The 26,410-nt window shown below is 23.0% G+C and overlaps 7 protein-coding genes across 7 annotated transcripts; 4 read left to right on the forward strand and 3 right to left on the reverse strand.

The window, feature by feature from the left end:
* Positions 1-186: 186 nt before the first annotated feature.
* PVVCY_1002410 (conserved Plasmodium protein, unknown function) lies at positions 187-2,224 on the forward strand (the record flags this gene model as incomplete). The annotated part of the gene is made up of 7 exons (XM_008625692.2): positions 187-223; positions 769-1,085; positions 1,202-1,297; positions 1,435-1,509; positions 1,624-1,831; positions 1,927-2,012; positions 2,150-2,224. 7 exons carry the CDS (start codon positions 187-189, stop codon positions 2,222-2,224), a joined length of 894 nt encoding a protein of 297 aa, XP_008623914.2.
* Positions 2,225-2,734: 510 nt separating this feature from the next.
* PVVCY_1002420 (enoyl-CoA hydratase, putative) lies at positions 2,735-3,973 on the forward strand (the record flags this gene model as incomplete). Its single annotated transcript, XM_008625693.2, has 1 exon — positions 2,735-3,973. The coding sequence occupies one exon, from the start codon at positions 2,735-2,737 to the stop codon at positions 3,971-3,973; it is 1,239 nt and encodes a 412-aa protein (XP_008623915.2).
* Positions 3,974-7,371: 3,398 nt separating this feature from the next.
* On the reverse strand, positions 7,372-8,615 carry PVVCY_1002430 (60S ribosomal protein L7-3, putative; the record flags this gene model as incomplete). Its single annotated transcript, XM_037634453.1, has 3 exons — positions 7,372-7,908; positions 8,026-8,340; positions 8,613-8,615. The coding sequence occupies 3 exons, from the start codon at positions 8,613-8,615 to the stop codon at positions 7,372-7,374; spliced, it is 855 nt and encodes a 284-aa protein (XP_037490550.1).
* A 1,548-nt stretch (positions 8,616-10,163) lies between these two features.
* PVVCY_1002440 (60S ribosomal protein L5, putative) lies at positions 10,164-11,706 on the forward strand (the record flags this gene model as incomplete). Its single annotated transcript, XM_008625695.2, has 3 exons — positions 10,164-10,236; positions 10,607-11,385; positions 11,677-11,706. 3 exons carry the CDS (start codon positions 10,164-10,166, stop codon positions 11,704-11,706), a joined length of 882 nt encoding a protein of 293 aa, XP_008623917.2.
* A 1,445-nt stretch (positions 11,707-13,151) lies between these two features.
* On the reverse strand, positions 13,152-17,630 carry PVVCY_1002450 (vacuolar protein sorting-associated protein 3, putative; the record flags this gene model as incomplete). Its single annotated transcript, XM_008625696.2, has 3 exons — positions 13,152-13,266; positions 13,463-14,650; positions 14,875-17,630. The coding sequence occupies 3 exons, from the start codon at positions 17,628-17,630 to the stop codon at positions 13,152-13,154; spliced, it is 4,059 nt and encodes a 1,352-aa protein (XP_008623918.2).
* A 2,777-nt stretch (positions 17,631-20,407) lies between these two features.
* PVVCY_1002460 (conserved Plasmodium protein, unknown function) lies at positions 20,408-23,852 on the forward strand (the record flags this gene model as incomplete). The annotated part of the gene is made up of 2 exons (XM_037634454.1): positions 20,408-22,571; positions 22,675-23,852. 2 exons carry the CDS (start codon positions 20,408-20,410, stop codon positions 23,850-23,852), a joined length of 3,342 nt encoding a protein of 1,113 aa, XP_037490551.1.
* Positions 23,853-24,597: 745 nt separating this feature from the next.
* PVVCY_1002470 (calcium-dependent protein kinase, putative) lies at positions 24,598-26,407 on the reverse strand (the record flags this gene model as incomplete). The annotated part of the gene is made up of 9 exons (XM_008625698.2): positions 24,598-24,635; positions 24,737-24,800; positions 24,928-24,990; positions 25,099-25,204; positions 25,313-25,377; positions 25,471-25,542; positions 25,672-25,728; positions 25,824-26,112; positions 26,307-26,407. 9 exons carry the CDS (start codon positions 26,405-26,407, stop codon positions 24,598-24,600), a joined length of 855 nt encoding a protein of 284 aa, XP_008623920.2.
* Between the last annotated feature and the right edge of the window lie 3 nt (positions 26,408-26,410).

Here is a 26,410-nt window from a genome sequence, read left to right on the forward strand (position 1 = left end):
TAAACTTTTAATTCGATTTCTTAATTAATTAAAATAGGGACAAAAAAAAATACAACTTTAATAATATTAAAATCCAAATTGTTATGAACAAGACATATAAATATATGTATTTTTTTTATAAAATAATTTTTTTTAGCTAGTTTTTTTTTTTTAAATAGAAAAAAAAAATACCACTGTTGTATAATCATGGACAAAGAACAAAATGATAACGTGAATGATAAAGGTTATTAAAAAAAATTAAAATATAGACAATAAATGCTTAAGCTATTAATTTTTTACATGTTATTTTGTTATGCTTATTTTTGTGTGTGATACACTTTTTTTTATCAATTACACACTTCTCCATTTTGATGCTATAATAATGTTTACAAAAGTTTTAAAAAGAAATTTTAAAATGAAATCCTTATTTCATAATAAATGTGTGCATTGTTTATTTGGTACACAATGTGTATACTTTCTTTGAATTAAAAAAATAATAATAAAAAAAAATAAAAATGAATGGAATGAAAACGAAAAATATTAATGAATGCCTAAGGTCTAATTCAGATATATACCTGTGTGTAGGAAAAAAAACCTCATGTTTATGTTTGTGTACTACGTAAACATATTTGCTTATTTTATAATATATATACAATTTTTTTAATAAAAATATGTTTACAAAATTGTTATAAATGCTTTTCTTTTTATTTCCTTTTTGCAACCTGAATATTCCTTATACCCCCAAAATAATACAAAATTAACTATATAAAATAAAATATCATGTTGTAGAAATTCAAGACTTTTTTAAAGAAATCGAACATATCGTGAATGATGAAGACATAAATAATACAGACGATACCCAAATAGAGGAGTCATTAAAAAAACAAGCCAATGAATTAATTGAAAAAAAAAAAACAAGTATTAATTTGCCAATTCAATCAAAAATAAGTTTATTTCTTGAAGAGGTAAACTTTATTAACAATTGTATAGACGCATATGAACAAAAAAATAAAAACACAAATAAAGAATATGACAAAGAATTGGATAACATTTTAAAGGATGTACTCTATTTAGAGTTAGGTCTTATGGAACCTGAAAATAAAGACGTAAGAAATTATACCTAGACCCTAAAAGGGATACGAAAAAATGCATAAAATATATATATTCCTCATACCATTGAAGCTGCATATTTTTGTTCATACAAACTTGCCCATATTTACAGGCAGAAAAAATGGTTTTAAAAATCAATGAAAATTTGACCAAAATAAAAAATAAGGAATTTATTTTAGCTACCAAAATATCGCTAGATATAAGAATAGTAAGTATTTATAAAAAAGTAAAATCGCACACACCTTATAAAGTATTATTATTTCCCTTTACGAATAAGTTCAAATTTTCTAAACATTTTTGTATAATATAATTTGGCAACATTACCTGCACATTTTTCATGCATAGGAGGATTATCAAAAAGGGGAAATCCGTGAAGAATATTTTTCCAACAAAGTTAATGAGCTGTTTCAGGAGACATTAGTAAGGATGAAAAATGTCAACTACGCTAATAAGAAATTATATATGTATAGTCAATTCATAAGGATTATGCTCATATATAATAAATATGTACATGTTGGTTCTTCCCATTTTTAGAAACAACTAACTATCGAAGAAAATGAAAAAGATATAATATCGGAAGAAAGTTGTATAGATCTATCAAAAAACCATTCCGATGATAAATGTTTAAAAGGTAAAATAATTGGATTATCTTTAGAAAAAATAAATGATCCTATTGAAGTTTCAAAAGATGAACAGTCTAATATAAAATCGGGAAATGCAACAACCATTCCACAATCTACAAGTATAATAAATGCAACATATTTATGCTTCTTTAATATGTAGCTAAAACGTATATAATTTATATGGATACATATTTTTAATTCCTTTTTTAAATAGGCCATAAAAGTTCATCGAAAAAATCATCTAATAGAAAGAATAAGGAAAATGAAATTGAATCATCGAATTTTTTTCATAAAAAAAAGGTACATATTACATTTTTTTTAAAATTGGATATAATGATATGCAAACAATCAAGAGTGTGCACACGCTTGTTATTGTATTTGCTTATTTTTTTATTGTTTATTTTTTTGTTTGCTTATTTTTTAATTTTTTTTTTCAGATGAAACTGATGGAACGATGGAAAAAGGTTGCTGAAGAGTCTAAGCTATTAGATAGTTATGATTCGAGTTCTTAAAAAATTCAAAATTTTAGACTTTTTTAAATATTATTTGTTTATTCTATATTGACTTATTTTTACTTGTTTATGTTAGTTTATCATATTTTTATTATCCCAATTTCATGTGTTTTATTTATTTTTCAACAAAATGAAAGAGTGCCATGCACACATGTGTATATAATTGTACTAATTTATTTTTTTTTTTATAATTTTGTAAAATCAGCCAAGTTATATACATCCCTTATCGGCTCATTGTGCTGCACATATATATTGTTTTACAATTTTTTGAATAAGTTTTATTTAACCTTATTTTATCTTTTTTAATATTATAAATTTTTTTGCGTCACTCTTTTATGAAATATACCCTTTCATTCCCCCATAATTAAGTTGACACATATTTTTATTTCAAACCTATTTAGAGTGTTTGTTTTTTTAAATCAAAATGTACTGATAATTTTAAGGGGTAAAATACACCTTGCATATACACACACACACTCACATATTGTGTAATAGAGAAAGGGAAATAAAATGGGAATACAAAAAATGTTTTTTTTGACACGATGCGGAAAACAAGTTTATTCAGATATAAACATAAGAAGGACCATAAAAATACTCACCCCATTTAAACAGTATACAACTTATTTGAATAAAGAAGATAACATAAATAATAATTCTCAATTAATTAATGAAAAAAATAAAAATGATAATATAAATTTGTGTAATAAATATGTTGACTTTTTTAGAGATGAAAGTAGAAATATTGGAATAGTTACTTTTAAAAATATATGTGATAAAAAAAATATTTTTCCAGATTTTTTAGAAGAATTAAAAAATGTCATAGATCATATAAATAATATCATATCTAATGAGGAAAATAATAAATTCTATATCAACGAATTTAAAAATAAAGATAATTATTTAGTTAAAAATTTGAAAAAAGCAATACCATATTATGACAATAAATTAAAAGTATTAATCATTAATGGGACAGACACTAACTTTAAGCAAAATAATAATACATTCTTAAATTCAGTTGATTATAATTCTTATTTAAAATGTGATGAAGGAACTAATGTTGATATATCAAGTATGTTTAGAATAATCTGCAATAATATTCAACAACTACCTTTAATAACAGTTAGTAACATTAATGGGATTTGTTACAACAGTGGTATGGATATAATTTTATCAACTGATTTTAGAATTTCAAATGAAAATAGTAAATATGGATATGATAAAACTTATATTGGTTTATATCCATATGGTGGTAGTATACAAAAACTATTTAGACATATTCCTATGAATTATTCAAAATATTTATTATTAACAAGTCAGACAATTAATGCATTTGATGCATTAAAATTTAATCTAATAGATATATGTATAAATAAAAATGATGAATTTTATATAAATAATTCTAATGTTCATTTTGATCATAATTTAACTAACAAAAATAAAACCAATATTATAAAAGAAAATATTATTAAATATTTCAATGATATTTTCATAAATGATCATTTTAAATTAAAAGCAAATGATGATAGCTTTATTTTTACACTTTTTTTTGCTTTTCAATTTTTATTTACCCCTACTTATATTCTACAAAATATCAAACTCTCTATTAATGAAGGAATGCTACTAAACGATACAAATGCATATTTAGATTGCGATCGAGTGGTATTCGAAAAATCTATAAATACACCTGAACGATTAGAGATCCTAAATTATTTAAAAACAAAAAAGGTTAGAGAATCCAAACCAAACTAAAAACATCTAGCCATTACACCTTATACAAACAAAATTACATACACTATTCTTATGCAAAAAGGAAAAACAACACAAATTTCTATATTAACTTTATGAACACATAATATTATCACATTTTTTTTTCAAACACTTTTTATCTCTTTGCATTTTTTTGGTTTATTTCAGAATGTACAAAAAAAAAATCATTGTAATAATCTTAAAATTACAATATTTTTTTTTTTTTGAATTTTTGTTACCTAGACTGATTATGATATTTTTCATTTTATGAAAAAATCTTGCCCGCTAGGAATTATACATATATAATAACGAAACTACAAATTGTAATTACGCATGTTTTAAAAATATTTTATGAAATCCATCCTTCTACATTACTTAGCATGCAAATATATATTTTTTTTTTTTTCCAAGCGTGTGTAAATGAATTTATAAAACAAGCATATCCATATCAACATGCACATATATCTTGCATGATTGATTATAGCATTTTTTTTTTGTCTATATCGCATGAAACATATATATTTATAGCTACTATTTTATTTATAAAAAACTTATAAATAAAATGAAAATATACATGAGATATAAAATATAATATTTTTTTACCCTTGTATCATAAAAGATAAGCGGGATAGAGAAATTTTAATATATGTACATACATATTTTTCTCCCCCCCACTGATACATGGGATAAGCACACACGTAGCTTTATTCTCTTTCTTTGGGCTTGCTACGGTACTCGAATTATTGCTTGTTTCTATGGTTTTCCAAATGATTATACTATACACGCCTATGGCTTATAAATAAACAAATATATACATACATACTAACTAATGAAACGAACATATTTACAACACAAATACAGAACAAAACAAAATACGCATCTCTATTGGCGTATGAAATATATAAAAAGTATTTTTTTTTTTCAGTATCACACAGTTTTTCATCTCAATGTTAGTTCAGTAACACGAACCAAGGTGTGTTTGTATCATCATTAAAAAAAAAAAAATATTAATTTATAAATTCAAATGGTTTAAGAAAATTTCTTTTATTATTTTGTGGTATCCATATAATACCATCCTCACTATCACTAAACAACATATCTGCTATTTATTTGTAGATATGCATGTGAATATGTGTCTGATTCAAAACGAGAAAGCTGACATTGCTAAGTTAGCCTTCAAGCTGGAAAATCACATATATAATATAAATTCTTTCTAGCAAGAAATTATTTCTACAATTTTTCATAAAATAAAATTATAGAACTCAAAAAAATCTTGCAAAGAATATTTCATATCTTCTCTTTCCTTATCAAAGAAAGAAAATATGCACTGCATAAATATGAGAAGGTGAGTTCCTCTCAAATCATTTAAAAAATAATAATGGAAATTATAATATAGTATATAAATACACAAACAATATACTCAAAATTTTTTAAGCATTGCCATAATTTAATAATAATAATAATATATAATTTTCATATATATACATATAAATTAAAAAAAAAATCAGTTTTACTTATAATCATCATAGTTTGTTCTCAGACCCGAAAGGCTTTGATAATCATAAATGGTTTCATCATTTTTTTTTTTTAATAAATTGCAATAATATTATATATATATAATTTTGCGTATGGTTTAGTAAAGGACTTGTTAACTTGTTTCATTTTTTTTTCTTCTCTCTATGGCCATAATAAATATATATAAAAAAAAGTTTTATATTTTGTCAAAGTATAGTAAAACAACAAAATATGTAGAAAAATATAATTTTTTAAATTTACATTATGATGATTATTATAAAAAAATATAAAATATAAATAAAAAATATATATATAATAATATATATAATAATATATATTTTTAATAGGAAAGCAAAATAAATATAATGCATATATTAATATATTTCTTTAATTATACATAAATAGCTACTTAGCTTTTTGCTAACCATTTTAGAGAACCGTATACTATATTGGCATGAACTGTGCATGTAAATATGCCCATTTTGTATTCCCATAAAAAAAAAATACATACAAAATAGCTGCCCATTCTGTATTTTTTTTTTCATATTTGTATTTTTTTTTATATTTTTTTTATATTTGTCATTTAGCTAACTGTCGTTAATTATGTAAAAAAAAATAAATCCAATACCCCAATGGCCTTAAATCGCTAGTTATATATAAAGAAAGGACATAATCCCCTTTTTATAAAATAAGGAATATGTGTCAATTTAAAAAAACATAAAATAAAATATTATTTTATAGTGATGTTATTTTCCTATATATAAGTATAAAACAAAAAAATTAAGTTTTACATAAAAGGAGATATTGCATAATTGCCACTTTTTAAATAACCGACAATAAAAACCTATTAAAATAGTAACTTAATAGTATCCTATTTATTCCATCAATTTTGAATATAATTATACTATTTTTCATTTTTTTCATATTTTCCTTTTATATAATATATATACACTTTTTTAAGAATAGAAAATTCATAAAAGGTAAAAAGTTTAAGTCATTTTTTATCATTTTGCTAAGCACATGCAAAATACATGTGTGCGTATGTTATACATATTATAATGTTTGGATTATGCATAATAAAAAAGTATATTTTATATATAATAAAAACACATTTGGAAATAAATTAAAAAAATAAGAAAAAAAGTAAAATAATATATATGCATGATATAATGCATTCATTGTTTTTTTCACTTTCTAATATCGCATGAATTATTTTGTAGTAAATGCATCAAAGGTGGTATTTTCTATATATTGCGGCTTATCCTTTTTATTCCTATAAAAATATTAAAAATTTGAATATGTATATTATGCATTCATATAATGTTGTAAATATAATGAGGGGGGGCGCGAATAAATCTAACAGTAATGATGAAATTTCATTGAAAATAATTATGCTCAGAATTTTTAATTATCGTCAACAAAAAGAATCAGACGGCACTTCCTGAATATTCTCATCATTATAATTATTAACAATATATATATATATAACATGGTTTATTCTTCATCATTATCTTGTACATATATATGTACATAAAGAGTATGAAATGGGATATCTTTCACTTTTTAATATGCGAATACATGAGAATAGATAGTTAATAAATCATTTGTGTATTTTTTAAAAAATAAGTGTATTGTACTCATAAATATGGCCCAATAGAAAAAATTAATAATTTTTTTAATGGTTCCTAAAATTATGAATTTGTTTTAGCTGATTTCTAGCAGATGACACCAAAAGTATTTAATAATGAAAAATGCCACTGTGGCTAAATCAGCATAAGTATTTTTTTTTCATACTCCCCCATTTTTCCGTTTTCTTTTTTTAATTAATTCATGTACATATATACATGGGCATATATGCCAAAATTATTTATTTTTTTTCTTTACCTTTACAATTTGGTGGATATTTCTTTTCTTTTTGCTTCTTCAAGTTTTCTAGCTTTATCTTTCATTTTTTTCAAGATCATTGATTTTTTACTCATTATTTGTCCTCCCCATTTTCTTCTTATATCTGTATTATCATTAAATTGTTCTCTAGATATTTTGCAAAAGTGATCTAATCTATCTTGGTCTTCTTTTCTAACCTTTTGTACACATATAGCTGTGGCTGTTTTTTTATGTACAAGCTTTCCTAAGCTTGATTTACTTTTAACAAAACAGTAAGGGATATCTTTCATTCTGCATAAAGCTGGTAAAAATAAAACTAATTCAATTGGAGTAACATCACTTGCTATAACAACAAGACTACAATTTTTTCTTTCAATTAATTTAGTTATATGTTTTATTCCATATTTAATCATCAAAGGCTTTTTATCTTTTGATTGAGTTTTGTTTAAATCGTCTTTAGCCTTTTGAAGTAATCTTTCTTTTTTCTCTGATCTAGATTCTGGTCTGTATTCTTTTAAGAAGTTCATCAAATCTTGAGTCTGCGAAGAGAGGGTGAAAAAAAGAAAGAGATTATAAGTATGTGCCGGGGAAATAAGCATGCATATACAACATATGAAGAGAAAAACATGTGAAGTAAGTGTTAAGCTAAAATGTACCTGGCCCTTCGAAAGAGTATAGTTAAATTGGTTAATTGCAGGAGGGACTTTTAGTCTTTGTAATAAGATTTTCTTTTTTCTTTGTAATCTAAGGTGTTTTGGCCATTTGACATATTTTGATAAATCTTTCTTTGGGCGTATACCAACACCAATAATATTAGATTTTCTTTTTCTTTCAAAGATTAAAGGATTCATTCGAATTCCATTTTTCTTTTCTTTTTTTATTTCTTTCTTAACAGCCTTTTTATCACTTAAGGGGCATGGTGCTGGTGTTTTTTTAGAGGGTTTTTTTGGTTGCTTTTTGTTATCTTTTGCCTATATAAAAAAATAAAATGAAGAATTTAAATATATGCTATAATAACAGTGGAAAATAAAATGACCATATAGCTATTTTTTATATACAGAAAATATTTATACATTTTATTTTTTAAATAAACATGTAAGTGTAAATTTTATTCTTTTAAAATGTAAGAATAAATACTGTAACAGCAAATACAAAAAATGTATATAATAACACTTTTTAATAATATGTAAATATATAAAAATGTAAAACATATAGATTTATATGATTTTTCATTTTTTATTACCATTTTTAAAGATAATTGGAAAACTTATGTTAAAAAAATAATGTTTTAACTTATATATATTTCTATATAAATATATATATTTTTTTTATATTATATATTATTTATAACATAAAAAATCATATATTAAAGAAAAAAAAAATTATAAAAAAATGTATAATATTTATACAATAATAAATATTTATTTAATCATTACATGTTGTTACATAATATCAGTTATGTATACATTTTTGTTTGTAGGGTAAGCACAAATATAATAATATATTCTTGCTATTTATTGTATATATCCTCCTACTTATTTTTTATATATATTTTCCCATACATTATTAATTAATTAATAGTTAAAAAAAATATAATATATATACTCCTATTTAATTATTATATATGCATACTACATACTTATTGAGTAGCCCAATAAATATTATATTTTTACATATAGCCATATGTACAGTACATAATATTTTACAAAAGCAAGGAAAAATATAGTTATATGCATATAATATAGTATTACTTTTTTTTTTTAATATAAAAAAAATGACGGGACAGGTGATACAAGCGGTTTGGGGACGCATAAACATATGAACGCATATAAAAATTGTAGTATATATTTATAATTTTTTTTTGCCCTTAATTTTCAGCTATTTATTTGGTTTTAAAATGTAGTATGCATACTGGGATGGCTATATATAATATGCTCACAATTTATTATTAATATATATGTAATAACATATTTGCACTGCTAAAATATTGGCAAGCCTTTTATAATATAGGTATAACCACAAATTGTATATATTTTTTATTGGCCCTATGTTATTTATATAGGTTAGGGATATGTACAGGTAGTTAAAGTGCATATTATAAAAAAAAAAAATTCTATATATAGCAAGCCAAAATTATTATGATATATATAGTTAGTTTTTATTTATTTTAAAATGTTCCCTTTATATGCCTATCATAAAATATATACATATACTTATACAAATTTACATGTACAAAATAATATGAACAATTTTATCCGTTCAATGGAATATTATTTTTTTTATAATAAATAATATATAAATATATATTAACGTTCATACATTTTTTTTATTGTGAAAAAGCTTGGCAAATTTTCCCTACATTTTTAAAGGGCACTATACTATATTATTATATAAAATAACTACAAAAATTGTATTTAGCATTTTTTGTACTTAGTGTAGTAAGAATAATTAAATATACTATTTATATTTATATTATTATTTATAACAAAATTAATAATTGCCAAACCCTTAAAGTGCTTATTTTTTGTGCATACAAAAAAAATATGACTTTCTCTTTTATTATGTTTTTTTGTTTTTAGCTTTATTTAAACTACATAATTTTATTTATATAAATATTGAAGGAATATTTATTTTTGATTATAATTTTTTTTATAAATTAATTTTTATATATATCTATACTTAGTAAAGTATATATTTTTTTAAGCAATCTTAAAAAAATAAAATAAATGAATTATATTATTTACAAAATAGCGGAAATTATATAAATTATAAATAAAAGTAAAAAATTGTAAAAATGGCTTATGTAAAAGTTGTAAAAAATAAAGCATATTTTAAAAGATACCAAGTCAAATATAGAAGAAGAAGAGGTATATAATAACTTTATTTTTTTTTACATTTTTTTACATATTTATGCGTGTATATAAAGTTTATGTTTTTACATATTTTTGTAATATGAATCCCCAAACTATGTATACATTTTTTTTATTTATGGATGTACTATATATATATGCCTTAAATAAATGCCAAATACATTCATGATATGTAGCTAATATTATGAGAGCATATTTATATAGGCTAAATAAATTTCTCTTATCAGTGATAAAACGGGTTAAAAGTTTTACGAAAATTTTTGACTCACCTGACACTGGCACACCCATATTACATATTATAAATATGCCATATTTTTTTTTGAATAAAATTTTTTGTTACACATTTTTATTTTGTTATCTTTTGTAGAGGGAAAAACTGACTACCGAGCTAGAAAGGCATTAATATTACAAGACAAAAATAAGTACAATGCTCAAAAACTCCGTTTTATTGTTCGTAAAACAAACAGCCAAATTATATGCCAAATAGCTAGTGCTCATGTTGAAGGTGATAAAATACTATCTGAAGCAAAATCAAAAGAATTAGTCAGATATGGTATCCCTGTTGGATTAAAAAATTATGCAGCTGCATATGCTACTGGTTTGTTATGTGCTAGACGATTTTTAAAATCATTAAAATTGGATACTCAATTCATAGGAGTACCAAAAGTTACTGCTGAATCTGTAGCCGAAGATGGTGATAAAGAAGGAGAAGGTGACAGAAAACCAATCAAAGCATTTTTAGATGTAGGTATAACTAGAACAACAACAGGAAATCGTGTTTTCGCTGCATTAAAAGGAGCATGCGATGGTGGATTAAACATTCCACATGGAAATAACAGATTTCCAGGATCAAAAAATGAATTTAATCCTGAACAATTAAGAAAAAATATATTAGGTATTCATGTAGCTGAATATATGGCTGCAATGAAAGAAGAAGATAAGGATAAATATAAAGCTCATTTCAATGAGTATTTAAAACATAAAATCGATGAAAAAAATATCGAAAAAATGTATCTTAATGCTCACGAAAAAATTAGAAAAAATCCAGAGAAAAAAGCCAAAAAGGCTGGTAAAAAATTCATAGCCAAACACCAAAAACCAACCAAATTAAATGCAAAAATAAGAAAAGAAAGAGTTAAAGAAAAGGTAAACATAAATTTATATCACTTTTGCATATCTATCCTTTCTTTTGCTCAATTCTGGGGTTTCCTCTTGTGAATTTACGGAATATATTTTTAATGATGAAATATACAGACCTGACTTGAAAATAAAATTTGAGAATGCATAACGCTCCTGAACAAATATATTCCACATATAAATTATAACTTCCAAGAGGGAGTGAAAACACCCCAACTCTTTTTCCACATGTACATGCATATTTTCAATCGTGCCTTATTTTACTAATTTATTTTTTTTTTTTTAATTCATAATTTATAGTTGGAGAAGTACATCGAAAAATTACAATAAGCGAAGGACCCAATGGCTGTTGATAGAGAAAATGCGTGGAACATTGTATGCGCACAGGTAGCCTTTTTTCTTTTTTTTTATTATTCCCTTTCCTTGTTTTAAACACACCTATATATGTATATGTATTGTATATATTCACATATTATACATGCATATATATAGCATTTGATTCACCACTGTGTAAAAAAGGAATAAAGGGTTTGCTGAATGCCCATACCTATGGTGTACATATATATAAGCATATATATTTATATTTTTTTTATTTAATACGCAAAAAAATATATATATATGCATACGGGTGTAGATATATATATTTATTTGCATACGTGTGTATTCAACCATAAATTGTATTATCAAGCAAACTTTGCATATATTTTTATAAAATAATTTTAATTTTTTTCCAACAAAAAAAAAGCATAAATATATGATATGCTTTTTAACAATTTGGAAAGTTGAGAAAGTATATCTCATTATATATACAGCTATTTAAACAGTATAATATATTGTAGACTTATTATTTTTTTTTTTTTATGATGATATAAAAATTTTTGGGTAATTTACGTCTGAAAATTTTGATGAACAAAAATATATATCTGAAAAAAAAAATAAATAATAAAACAAAACAATATTGTTAAATAGCATCATACGAAATTATAAACAATTTCAATAAAAACCACACAATATATAAGCTTATATATAATATTAATTTTGTATGAGTCTAAAAAATTTTTATAAAAAAAAAAAAAAACACACACACACATTGTGATGTTTTTGCTATCTTTTCGCCTTTTGCAAATGATGAATAAAAAAAATAATTTAACTTTCGTTCTTCTGTATGTTGAAGATGGAGATAAATATAGTGTCTGATGCAAAAGTCGAAACATAAAATTTTCGAATAAGATATAGAGCTTTCTATTTCTCTCTTTTTCTTACAATTCTCAATGATATTATTTATGAAAGAAAAAAAGAAATGGGGGTATATATATATCCCTTTCTAATGTAGAATAGCTAGCACAACTAGCCATATTTTACATGATATATTTGAAAAAAAAAAAAATATTTTTTTTTACCTTGCTTGTCAGGTATAAAATACCATTTACCGTATATTTAAAACGGTAGAACAAAAATAAGCTATCAATTTTTTGCACACACTTTATGCTCTCCTTTCAAAGCCAAACATTGGCTTTGCTTGTATGAACATAAAACTATATTTTAACTTTACAATTTTATTGTCGTTTTTTTTATTACAAATATTATTTAATCAGGCAGTCGCCAAATACGTAGGTAGCAACAATGTTATCATTAAAAATGAAAAGTAAAAAAATAAAAATTAGAACAAAAACGAAGTGAACGGATTAAATAAGTGAATTAAGGAAAGCTTAAAACGAGCTTGTAGTTCCAATAGTTTTCAAATCAAGGGTAACACTAATTTTTTTATGTATATATTATGTCAATTGGGGAGGATTATATTTGCATACACATTTTATATGTAATACAACAGTTTCTGAGAAATAAACAAATTCCTTTTCTTCAATAGGACTATTGCAAACGTTGCAAATTCTGAAAATGGAGAAAAAATAAAAATAGAAGAAAATATAAATGAATAGGCATTATTACATCATTCGAACCAAATAAAAAATAACAATATAAAGAATGTGAAAAAATATATTTGTTTTATTAAAGGGTTATTATAATGAAAGTTTGAATAAATAAAATACACACAACAACAATAATTAAATGTGCATATTATCCTTACATGCTATCCTGTATAAGAATTTTTTCTTCTTTTTTTTTGATAAGATTATAAGTAGCATTTAAGTAACTACTCTTTATAAGGTTGTGATATATTTCAAGGTTAGTTTGTGTGTTTAATTTTTTTCGCAAATAAAAATTGATATAATTTGATATTTTTGATATTTTCCAATTTTCAGGTATCATTTTAAATATATATATATTATTTAAATCATTATGATTTGCATATTTATTTAAAATATAGATTATATAATTTTTATATATTTCTTTTTTTGTTTCACATGTATTTTTATTTTTATATTTATCCATACATACTTTAATAAATAAAAAGAAAAACCCGCATGATCTACAGTTGTTTTCATTATAAACATGAAAATATTCCAATAAATCTATATCTTGATTTTTGGAAACATTCCCTAATAATTTTTTGTATTTATCAGTTTTTCTTTTGGATTTAGAACTTTGAGATCTTTTCCCCTTCATAGAAATTTCTCGGTCATTTTTTTTTTTTTTTTTTTTTCCAAACCCTTGTTCTTGTACATTTATATTATTATTTTCATCACTATAATCTATATTCAAACTATCAGTAGTATTTTCACTTTCGATATCTGTGAAATGGTGGCAATTGGTTGATGCATTGGTTTCAGTATTTTGCGAAGAATAACTACATGACTCATTATTATCATAATAGTTAGTTATATCATAATTCTCATCATCATTAGAACTATTTTTTTCATTACCAATTAAATGAAGCATATAATCATATTCTCTTTTTATATGTTCTTCTTTATTCTGCATATTTTCATCATTCTTTTTATTTAAACTATTTAATTTTTTAACTTTTTCCAAAGAATTTTTATTCATTGTTATGTAACTATATTTATGATATTCTTTAATAATACCCTTAATAAATGCATCGCCAATTTTGTCTTCTTTTTTTTTTTTCTTCTTCTTTTTCATTGTCTTATCATCTTTTTTATATTCATCATTTGTTGATTGATCATTATTTTTGGGTTTCTCATTAAGCAATTTTTGATATATCGTTTTATCATTGTTGTAAATACTAGAAAATATACTTTCGTATTTTTCTTTTTTTAATCCTTTTACAAAACTTTTCAACATGAAGCTATAATAGTGACAATACTTTTCACATATTCTCAAATCTTCATCGCAAAGAATTTCCAGGCTTTCACTACAAAGAAAAAAATATTCAAAAAAATATCGATAACGGTGTGAAAATTGCAAAAAATGGATCACCATGGCTAGTAGTGTTCATGCAAGTAGCCAAACAGCGAAAAAAGCCGAAAAAAAAACAGCGAAAAAAACAGCGAAAAAAACAGCGGAAAAAACAGCGGAAAAAACAGCGAAAAAAAAACAGTGAAAAAAAACCAAGACGACCAGATTATGAAGACTTACTAATGCTTATGGACCCTTCCATACAACAATGCCGTAGCCAAATTAAAATTTTTATTTTCGATCATCTGAATTATGTGATTTGTATCAACTGGGTAGCTAGAGCGTAACATTTTTAATATTTTTTTTTGCCTGACTTGTACAGGTTTTTCTGAATCGTTAATGTACAATTCAAGCAAAATTGCATTAACATTTTTATTTTTTTTATCATATTTTATATAATTCATTACATATTTTTGTATGTAGTAATTAATTTTTTTCTTTAATTTTATGTCTTGTAATTTTTTAAATGTAAGTAATATTTCATGAGGTCGTAAAATCAAATTATTATTTATAATAAAATCATAAAATAATTTTTCATTATATTTTAATAGAAATGGGAATGAATATTCAAAAAGTTTTTTTATTCCACTTTGTTCTAGATTTATTAAATGAACATTATCATTTAAAATTATTAGAACATTATATATTTCTTTTAGGATCGAATGAAAAGTATTACTTCGTTCTATATTATTTTTAAAATTTTTTTCGTCTAACATTTTACACCACCACATATCTTGATCTTCATTTTTTTCATATTCCATATCACTATCTTTACATTCGATATACTCATTTTGAAAAATATCATCCTGATCATTATTTTCTTTCAATTTGTAAGAGTGTAAAAATGATATACACATTTTAATTGCAACATCAAAATTATGAAATCGTATGTGTATTAAAATAGTTTCAATGAATTTACGATTTTCCTTTAAATATTGGATACAGTCATTTATATTTAAATTTAAATTTGGGGTTTTCATAATAAATTGAGTAAAATTTTTATAATTATTATTTACCATTAACATTATAAGAATATTATCAATAAGTTCATCAATGTGTATGTAATCTGTTGATGTAGATTGAGTTCCAGATTCACCATCTTGTTGATTGTCATGTTTTACTGTACCTGTTATACTTTCCCAAGTACTTCGATCAATTTTTATATCATATTTATTTTCAATAAAAAATTCTCTCTTTTTCAATATATATTTTATTAAGCAAAGGTTAGCAATATTAAGTATTTTTTGTTTTGCTATAAATTCATTATCATCTTCATTAATAAGAGGATCTATATAATTTTTCATGGCATTTTGAGAGTAGGTATAATATTCTCGTTCTATTAATTCATCAATAGTACACCTTATTGGTAAAAATTGTTTAAATGGCTTGCTAATATTTTCTTCTAAACTTTTTATATCAGTTGTTTTGTCTTGAGTATAAGAATATCTATCCTTTTCATTATCAGATTGATTAGGTGAATAATTAAAATAATTTGCCCAAAAAGATAAGAGGAAAAATATATTAATATTTACTTTTTCAAAAAGCATAAAAGCAAGTGAAAAATTTAATTTTTTAAAATAAAAATATGCACATGCTTTATTATATTCATTTAAAATATTAATTTTATCCATATCATTTTCAAAATTATTATTTTCAATCAATAAAAAACCAGTTTCAATTTTATTTTGTTCTATACATTTTGGTAAATGTTTATATAATTCAATCCATTTAATTACTTTAATAAAATTATTATTAATAATATATAAACAATTTTTTAAATAATTATTTTCATCAGACATAGATAAAAGTTTTACCATTTCCATTTTTTCTTCATCAATATTATATTCACTATATTCATATTTGGGATTTTTATTATCTAACATATTTGATCCATATTTTTTTGTATTTCCTTTTATATTTGTCATAATAGTATCGTTTAAAATTTCTTTAAAGTTAAGCATTTTTTTTGGTGACCTTTTATCTTGTCCTAGATCATCAAAATGAGAAAATCCTGAATTAGTATTAGGACCATAACCATACTCATCATTATTTTCAAGGTTAAGTAATTCCCCTAACATATTCCTTCCTCCAATACTAGCAAAGTTTATTACTAAACTTACTTCATTTTGTATATCTATTGTTTGTATATGTTGTTGATTATTTGTATTATAAAAGTTTAGTACACCCTTTGAATTTAAACAACATAAAAAAAAACGGAAAGATATTAATTGTGCTATATTACTTGGTAGTATAATTGTATTTTTTCTTGAGGGCATAGATGTCTCAACATCATAAAATACACCAATATTTAAATCACATACAATAAATATTTCATGGATATTAATTAAAGTTATATATTTATATGTTTGTTCAAATTCGTGAGAATACAAAAGTACTCTATTATTATTTAAATCTTGTAAATAATAATTTTTATTTATTACTAAAAATAAGGAATTATTTATCCATAAAAAGCAAGTTAAAATGTCTATACATTGCATATCTTTATATTGCTTGTAATTATTATCAACATATTTATAAAAATATAATTTTTTTTTTTTTTGACTATATAATAATAATTCCAATCGTCTGTTTTCATTTATTGTAAATAAGTCTATATTTTTGGAAATTAGTTTATAATTATGGAAACTTGTATTTTTTATAAAATAAATATGATCATCAATTAAAATTAATAATATAAATGTATTATCACATTCTACTATAACTATTTTACTTATCTTTTTATCTTTTTTAATTAAACAACTGTCAAGAAATTTTAATTCTATATTATTACTATTCCTTTCTTTATCCTGAATTATTTGATATCTATATATGTATCCATCTATAGTACATACAAACATGTAATCATCAAACGAACATGCTAATGTTACTTCATAACTTAACTGGGCTTTCACATCTTCAACCTTAAATAGTTCCATTTTTTTTTTATCTTCTTTTTATCTTCTTTTTTTTTCTTTTTATTTTATATCAAACTGTTTAAAATGTTTATGTGCGCATTTCCTTTAGCTACTTACAACTATATCTTTATCCCCTTCAATCAATTAACTCATCAATGAATTGCTAATTATTATATTCTTTTATTTCCAAAATGCATTGGCTTTGTAATTATTTTACTTTGCAATAGAGATATAATAAAATAAAAAACAAAACGGAAGTTGATCATAGAGCTATTTGAAATATCTCTACATGCATGAAACATATGCAGAGACTAATAAAAAAATTGTTTTACTAAAAATTATGACAAATACTATCACTACATATGTACATAAAAAATAAATTGAACTTGTTAAAATATATAAACTATAGTTAGCTCGGAAAATTAATTAAATCGTGTGCCAAATAAATGAGTTATACTACCCATGGAAATTAAAAAAAAAAAAAAAAAAAATATAGCAAAAAAAACCGTAATAAAAGCTGTAAAAAATTTACAAAATTGCGAATATTGCCTAAATTTTTTTTGCAATAATAATTACGATAATTTTATTATTTCACAATTATACTGTACTATTGTAAATGTATAGCTTAATTATGCAGAAATTTATTCAAAAAAATGCAAACAATGGCATATTGCTATAATTGTCCATAGTCCTAACCTTAACTTATAATCAAACAAATTTCATGAAATATCAAAATATCAGACTATTCGTATATTTACTTGTTTTATATTAATGATTGCATGCCTCTAAAGTTAGCATTCTCAATTTGAAAAAAGAAACTTGTTTGTTTGACCCCCTTTCCCTATTTTAAAATATAAAGTTCTACCATTACCACCGTTAACTTATACCCCAAAAGAATGTCATAATAAAACAAGCAAACATATGCTACCATTTGTATTGTTCCTTCACCTTTTTAACAATCCCTATTCTTTAATATATTTAAAATTTAATAAGATAATATGTTGCAATTTCCCAAAATAAGCAAAAGAAAAATAAGTAGGTCTATACCATTAAGATATTAGGTATGCATAGGGAAGTTGTTATTTTTTCGTTAGCTAATTAATTTACGATATTTTATTTAATAATAGAACATATATAAAACCGGAATTATACTAAGTCATATATAGGTTATTGAAATAAAGAATAATTAAAAAGGAGTATAGTCTACATAGTATGCTAATATAATTTTTATAGAACAGTAGCATACTCTCTCATATATATACTTTTTAAGGACCAAAAGGATGCCCGAATTTTTATATCATATACATGCATATAATATAGTATATGATAAAAAATATGGAAAAATGAAAATTCCAAATACTATATCAATTTGTAGATTAAAGTAAAATTAAATATAATTTATTTTAAAATTTTTAAAATATAAAAATATGAAAAAAATATTATAACATACTTAGAAATATTATTAATAATGATTAAGCAAAAAAAATATAAAATAATATTTACAAATATGCATTATATAAATTTATTATTATATATGTACATATTATATATAGGGCAAAAATAATATTATCGTATATTTATGAAAAAAAACATGTTCCTTGATATTTTTTGAAATATAAAAAAAATGTAATAATAGTATAAATAATAATTTAAAGTTAAGTATAATTTTATTATTTTTTATTTTAAGCAATATATAGATATTATAATTATATATTTTGTATATGCAATGTTTATGTAAAATTGCTTAACCAGCGTAACTATATTATTATTGTCAAGCCAAGATATAATATATTTATATTATTTATAAATAATTTGAATATTTTATTTTAAGCTTGTATATATTATTATGCTATATTTATTACATTAGCAGTGTAACTATTATAAAATAATACGTGCATATATACACGAAATAATATAAAATATGCTTAATAATATATATAGGCATATTTATTATGTGTATATAAGCATAAGCAACTTTGTAATTATTTTTATATGCAGTCACCTTCCCCTCCAAAAAATATTATATATTATACAATACAATAAGTTTTTTTTTTTTTACAAATTCATTTTTATTATTCAATTTGAAGTATATGATAAATCGTAGATATAAGCATAAACCTGTTTAATACTGTATAAACAAATATATAAATTAATTGATGAGAGCCAATAAAACATAATACCTTTATATATATTAATTTTTAACTGTTTATATATGCTAAAAATATATATATATAAGATAAAAAAGTGAAAAACAAAAATAGTGCGTCATATATAATATTGAATATACACATTTATATAGATATATGTATTATATATTTATGTGTTTATCCATTTATTTTATCTTTATATCTTGTCACACTCCATGATATATATACATATATATCTATTGATATATTGATATGATTTATATTGTACTTTTATTTAGCTAGCTAAAAAAAAAAAAAAAAAAAATATGATGGTAAATTAATATAACAAACAAAGGAATATCGTCTATCAGTACTTCTGTTAATATGGAATAAACCTACACTTATGAGCACGTACATATATGCATAGATTATATATATATATATATTTTTTTTTTAATTACGAATAAAAGTTTATATTTTTTTTCTTTTTACCGCTTTTTCATTTTTTTACTTTTGACTGGTACTTATCAAAAAAAAAAAATTGCGTCAGACCCACGACTGCCCATACACCGATAATTTCGTGGACTATTTATGCCAAATTATAACAACAAAAATAGTAAGAAATAGTAAGAAAATCGAACAAATTCGAGCAAGTTGAACAAATTGAACAAAATGAATAAGCAATCCGATACAAAACCTTATGGTAATAAAATAAAAAATAAATTCCAGGCATTTTTTTACAAAAATAAATACTCCAATGTAAAGACTGGGCATAATCATCCTCACCATGGAAATGAAAATTCAGAAAATCGAAATAATGGGATTGGAAATGAAAATGGAGTTAATGACAATTTCAATGATATATTCAACCAAAGTAATAATAATTTTTTTTACAAAAAAAAACATTCTGTACAAAGCCAAATAAATAATAACAAAAACACAGATACTAATAAAAAAATTGGAAATAATGATACAAATAATTATGAGACTAACACAAATGTTATGGGATATAACGATGAACTATATCAGTATGATAAAAAGAAAGAAAGAAATCGAACTAATGAAATGGCAAAGTATTGCTTAGATTTTAATAATAATGATAATAAAACAAGTATAGAACATATAAGTAATTCAAAAATAATTCAAAATAATAATCATAGTAGAGTTGTTGTTACAAATAGTAATACTAAAGCAGGATATAACAACAACAACAATGTTAGCCAAAGAAATGAATTAAAAAATAATAACTATGATGAATATTTTAATTATATGCATGAACCGACTAATAATCAAAATGTAACAGATAATGGTGACACATCAGGAAATAGAAGTTATGAAAATTATGTAAATTATAATACATCAAAAAATGTAAATAAATTTTTTGATATAAATGATAATTCAACATGTATAAATATTTCAGGACAAAAAAAAATTAACTACTATAATACTATCAATGATTCTATAGATGGGCCTAATCGAAATTTAGTAAATAGATCTGCCGTTTTATATGCAGATATAAATGACAAATTAGTTAGTACAAATAGTGGTGAAAACAATTCAAAGAATAATCATAAAAATTTACAAACTAATGATAAAAAGAATGGAATGCTACATATTGTAAATGACAATGCTAGACAAGGTAATGAACAAACAACTGGAAATAGATGTCTAACTAATCATTTAAATAATCGAAGAAGTAAAAATGGGGTCACTACAAATGTTCATGAAAATTATCGACAAAGTGAAATTGAATGTAACTTAGATAATATAAATAATGTTGATGAAGATACTTTAAATTCAGTAAAAGGAAGAAGACTTCATAATGATCGAAGTATAAGTGGATGTAGTAGTCACAACAGTGTATATAACCTGAAAAATGCAAACCCTAACAATGCATATAAAACAAACAGCCTAACAAAGGAAGACCCAAATAATGTTAGAAGAAAAAATGATAGCTCATACAACTTTGACGATATAAATAGTAGTAAAATTTTAAATAATCAAAATGGAAATGCATATAATATTGCTTACATGTTTATATATCAATATTACTACGTTTTGCATACTAAAAAAGAAATGATGTATAATTTCTACTCGGAAAATGCAATACTTTTGTTAAGTTATAATAATAAAAATATTGAAGAAGATGATGAAGAAGATGAAACACGAAATAGTAAACAAAATCATAGTAGTGGAAATAGAAAAATAGATAATAATACATTCTTTAAATTAGATGATATAAATATTGAAGGAAGCCAAAAAAATGAAAATATGATTAAGTTAAAAAATAGACAAATGATATCAGAATATTATAAATATATTGATGTAAATGAATGTATTGTTCATATTAAATCTATTGAAGTTATTAATTTACATGATGAAATATATATGTATATTTATGGTAAAATTAATAAAAGTAAAACTTCAAAAGTTTATCATTTTTTTGTACAAAATATTCATTTACATAAATATAATGCTTATCAATATTATGTAGATGTAGATTTTATACACTACTATAATACATATGCATATACTCTTGATGATACTTTTCTTGAATGGAATGCCGACCCTCAACTAGCAACTTATGATGATACAAATAACGAAGACAAAAGAAATAAAGCAAAAGGAAGACATCCAATAAATGGAACACCTATTCATCTATCTAAAGAAGATAGTTTAAATAATCAAACTAAACAAAGTTATAACAAAGGAATTAGAGATCCATTACTATTTCAAGGAGTTGAAAAAAATGAACAAGGCAAAGAATATGGAACAGGAAATTATTATGAAAATTGTGAAGAAGATGCAGAACATAATAATAATAGTAGTGCCAGCAGTAACAATGATTTCTATATGAATAAGTTAAATAATGAAAAAAAAAAAAAGAAAAAAAAAAAAAAAAAAAACACAAGATAGTGAAATAATTGGAGATACTATAGCATCTATACCAGATGATCAAAGAAAATTATTTACTGAAAATAATATTAATAAAAATATTGAAAAAGAAGGAAAAAAAAATAGTAATAATACTTGTCTTGTTACAGTACAACAAAGTGGTGATGATGTTTTACTAACTAATGAAACAAAATATGCAAGTAATCAATGTCTAATTAATGCTAAAGATAAAAACAATGCCAATCAAAACTTAAGAAGTTATAGTAGTGAAATAGCCCAAGAACCTGATGCTAAAAATAATACAAAACAGGTGAACACTACTAATCCTATAGTTAGTGGAAATAAATTAGAAAATAATAAAAAAACTCAAAAAAGTGAGCAAAAAGTATGGAATGTAGAAAAAGGTACAAATGAACTTCCAAAAATGGAAAACATTTTAAAAGAAGAAGAAAAAAAAAAAAATGAAAAGAAAAAAGGAAAAAATAATAAAGTCGATCCAAATAGTTGGGTATTCAGGGTTATGAAAAATAACCAACCTGATGCAACATCTAATAACAATGATTCAAATGATAAAGCAGTAAATAATAAAGAAAATGAAGCTGGAAAAAGTAAAGGAAAAAAAAATACAGAAAATAATAAGCATGGTGAATATAATAATATTGTAACTGATAATAGTGGAAGTGATGCAAACTTATCTGCTAGTGAAGAAGATGAAAAGGATGTAAATAATGAAATAAATGTTGTTGATAAAAAAATTATAATTCATAATATTCACAAAAGTATGGATAAAAAAAAAATAAATGATTGTATTGTAGATAGATTGAAAGACTATAATGATGGTCATGCTGTACAAATTGATATATACCAAAGATCAGCAAAAAAAATGTTCCCTAATACATATAATTATCAAAATAATTATGATAAACTTTCGGAATATTCTTATGCCATAGCTGAACTAGATTGTCGACAAAGCCAACAAATTTTACTTGATGTAGGTTTATATTGTAATGGAATAAAATTAAATATCGAACATTTTAGAGAGAAAAAAAAAACAGATATAAAAAGATTTAGTAAAAGGTTTAGCAATTTTAATACTAATCTAGATATAAACAAAGGAAAAGATTACAAATTTAAAGGTATGCATTACCGAGCATCAATGACAACTCCTATACCCAAATCTACCCCTTTCAAAGGAAAGCGCGAAAATATTTTTGTAAAATAAATATAGAGAACCACGAAAAAAAATAAATTATCTGGCATATTATACACACTATGTGGCAAACTAAATCGTGCATGTTTTTTTTTTTAACCTGTGCACAAATTTTTTTATACATGTGAAATAAAAATGTTCCAAATATATAATTAAAGGAATGTTGTTTGTTTTTTTTACTTTTTTTTTTATATTTTTTCATTTTTACTTTTCATTTTTCATGTTTATTTTTCATTTTAAAATGCCTCGAAAGATACTCAGCAAATAGTATAAATAAAAGTATGATTATATGTTAAGAAAGCAATTTAAGAAAAAATGTTTTTACATAATAAAAAAAAATTAGCACACTTGCCATACATATACAAGTATGTATTGGGGTGTCAAACAATTAGGTTATATTGGATATGCAAATTTTTAGGTCATATTATTTCCTCATAAAAATATCAAATGAGTATAGCATAAATAAATGATTAAACAAATCTCATCATGAAAATATGCATTTGTGAGAAAGCGTTGAAATTGTACAAAAAAAAAACGACTAGCCAAACGGATAGCTAGTTATATAAATGGCTAGCTAAACGAATAAACAGGTAGCTAAAATATATATGCACACACATTGTATACTAAGAAATATTTAATTGTGATATGCAAGAATGCGATTGCATATTTCCTATAAAGCTTGAAAGGAAAACAAAAATAAAAAATAGACAAAATGAAGTGCGAACAAATATGCTAGAGCTACAAATAAAAATGTTAATTATTCCATTTCCAATTTAATCCATGGATGATTGAGGGCTGCAAAAAATGGGAAAACAACCATAATGCGCATATGTAAGCATATGTAAGTATATATATGCATGTTTATGTATTGCTTGATTTTCCTCAATCGAGGTTACCTTCAAATGCTGTGAGCCTTTTTCTTTCATTGCGTTCAAGAAGTTTTTTTAGAAAGTCTATGGCCTTTAAATAAAAAAAAATATGAACGTTCATGTGAAATTTTGTATAATTTTTTTTTTCATTTTATTTAATAAAAAAAATAAAGTGGTGTTATCAAAAAAAAATCTACTACGTTTGTGTAAGAAATAACCTCAACTGATAATGAAGAAAATTCTTTGTCTTTCCAATTGATATTCTTGTTTAGTATTTCATCCTTAAAATTGAAAAAAAAAAAAAAACATAATTATAATATAAACTATGAATAGCTTTCTATTTTTATTAATATATAAAAAAAATTATTCCCCTTTTCAACTATTCTTACTACAACTTTTTGTGTGTCTTTTCCTTCAAATGGATATTTCCCTGTTAACATAAAAAAAACCATTACACCAAGGGCCCAAATATCTGATGACAATGTATATTTTTTTCTAAAAAAAAAGGGTAGAAGAAAAATATTATTTGTTTGTGATAGTATCGCGTGTATATATAAACACATATATGGTTTATGACTTTATTTTTGTCTTTTTTTAATTTACCTTATCAATTCGGGGGAAATATAATGAGGTGACCCACATAACTCAGTTAAATATTCACAATTAACCTGATAATTAAAAAAGTGAAATAAAAAATGGTAAAATAAAAATTGTAGGGATATATTGATATGCCAAAATATATATCCATATTATATATTTACCGTTTTAGCCATTCCAAAGTCTATTAATTTTATATTTTCTGCATTTTTATTTTTAAATAAAAAATTTTCCGCCTTAAAGATAAAAAAAGGTGGTCGATGATATGGCAGTGAAAATGAACGAGTTATGAAGCAATACTACAAGATTGTAAAATTATAAAATTGCGTTATATTTTCACTATGTTTTACTTTCACTATGTTTACCTTAATATCTCTATGAATAATATTGTTTGAATGTAAATACTCCAAGGTACAACAAACCTGAGCATAGCAAGTTGGAAAATGCAAAAGTTTGAAATACAAAATAGGGACATAGACATATAGCCAAATTAATGAATAGACAAAAGTGATAATACCTGACGAACAATTTGAATTGATTCACTTTCCAATAAACATTTATTTTTAACAATTTTATAAAATAATTCTCCCCCTTCACATTTTTCTAAAACTATATAAAACTTATTTTTATCTTCAAAAAAATCTTTGAGTTTTATAATATTTTCGTGGCTCATTATAGATAAATAATTTATTTCATTTTTAACCATTTTTTCAAAATTTGAATTTTTTTTATGTTTTTTTTTCTTTTTAATTATTTTAACAGCATATATTTCGTTTGTCTCTTTGTTAATACATTCTCTTACAACCCTAAAAAAGAAAAGAAATAAAAAAAAATTATCCATAATTAAGCTAAACAAATTATAGTAGACATGCATGTGATACAACCTATTTCTGTAAGCTTTCATCGTATGCTTATAGAGAATAGCCATTAATTTATTTTTCTATTTTTTGCTTATCAATAATTATTTATGAATATTTGCATATATGAAGTTTTATATTACCCAAAAGATCCACACCCTAATATTTTCCCAAACTTATATTCATTTTTTTTATTTCCTACATTATTATAACTCTTTAGTAATTTTTTAATTATATTTCCCATTGT

Source organism: Plasmodium vinckei, assembly GCF_900681995.1.
Source record: "Plasmodium vinckei vinckei genome assembly, chromosome: PVVCY_10".
In the NCBI taxonomy this organism is placed as follows: domain Eukaryota; phylum Apicomplexa; class Aconoidasida; order Haemosporida; family Plasmodiidae; genus Plasmodium; species Plasmodium vinckei.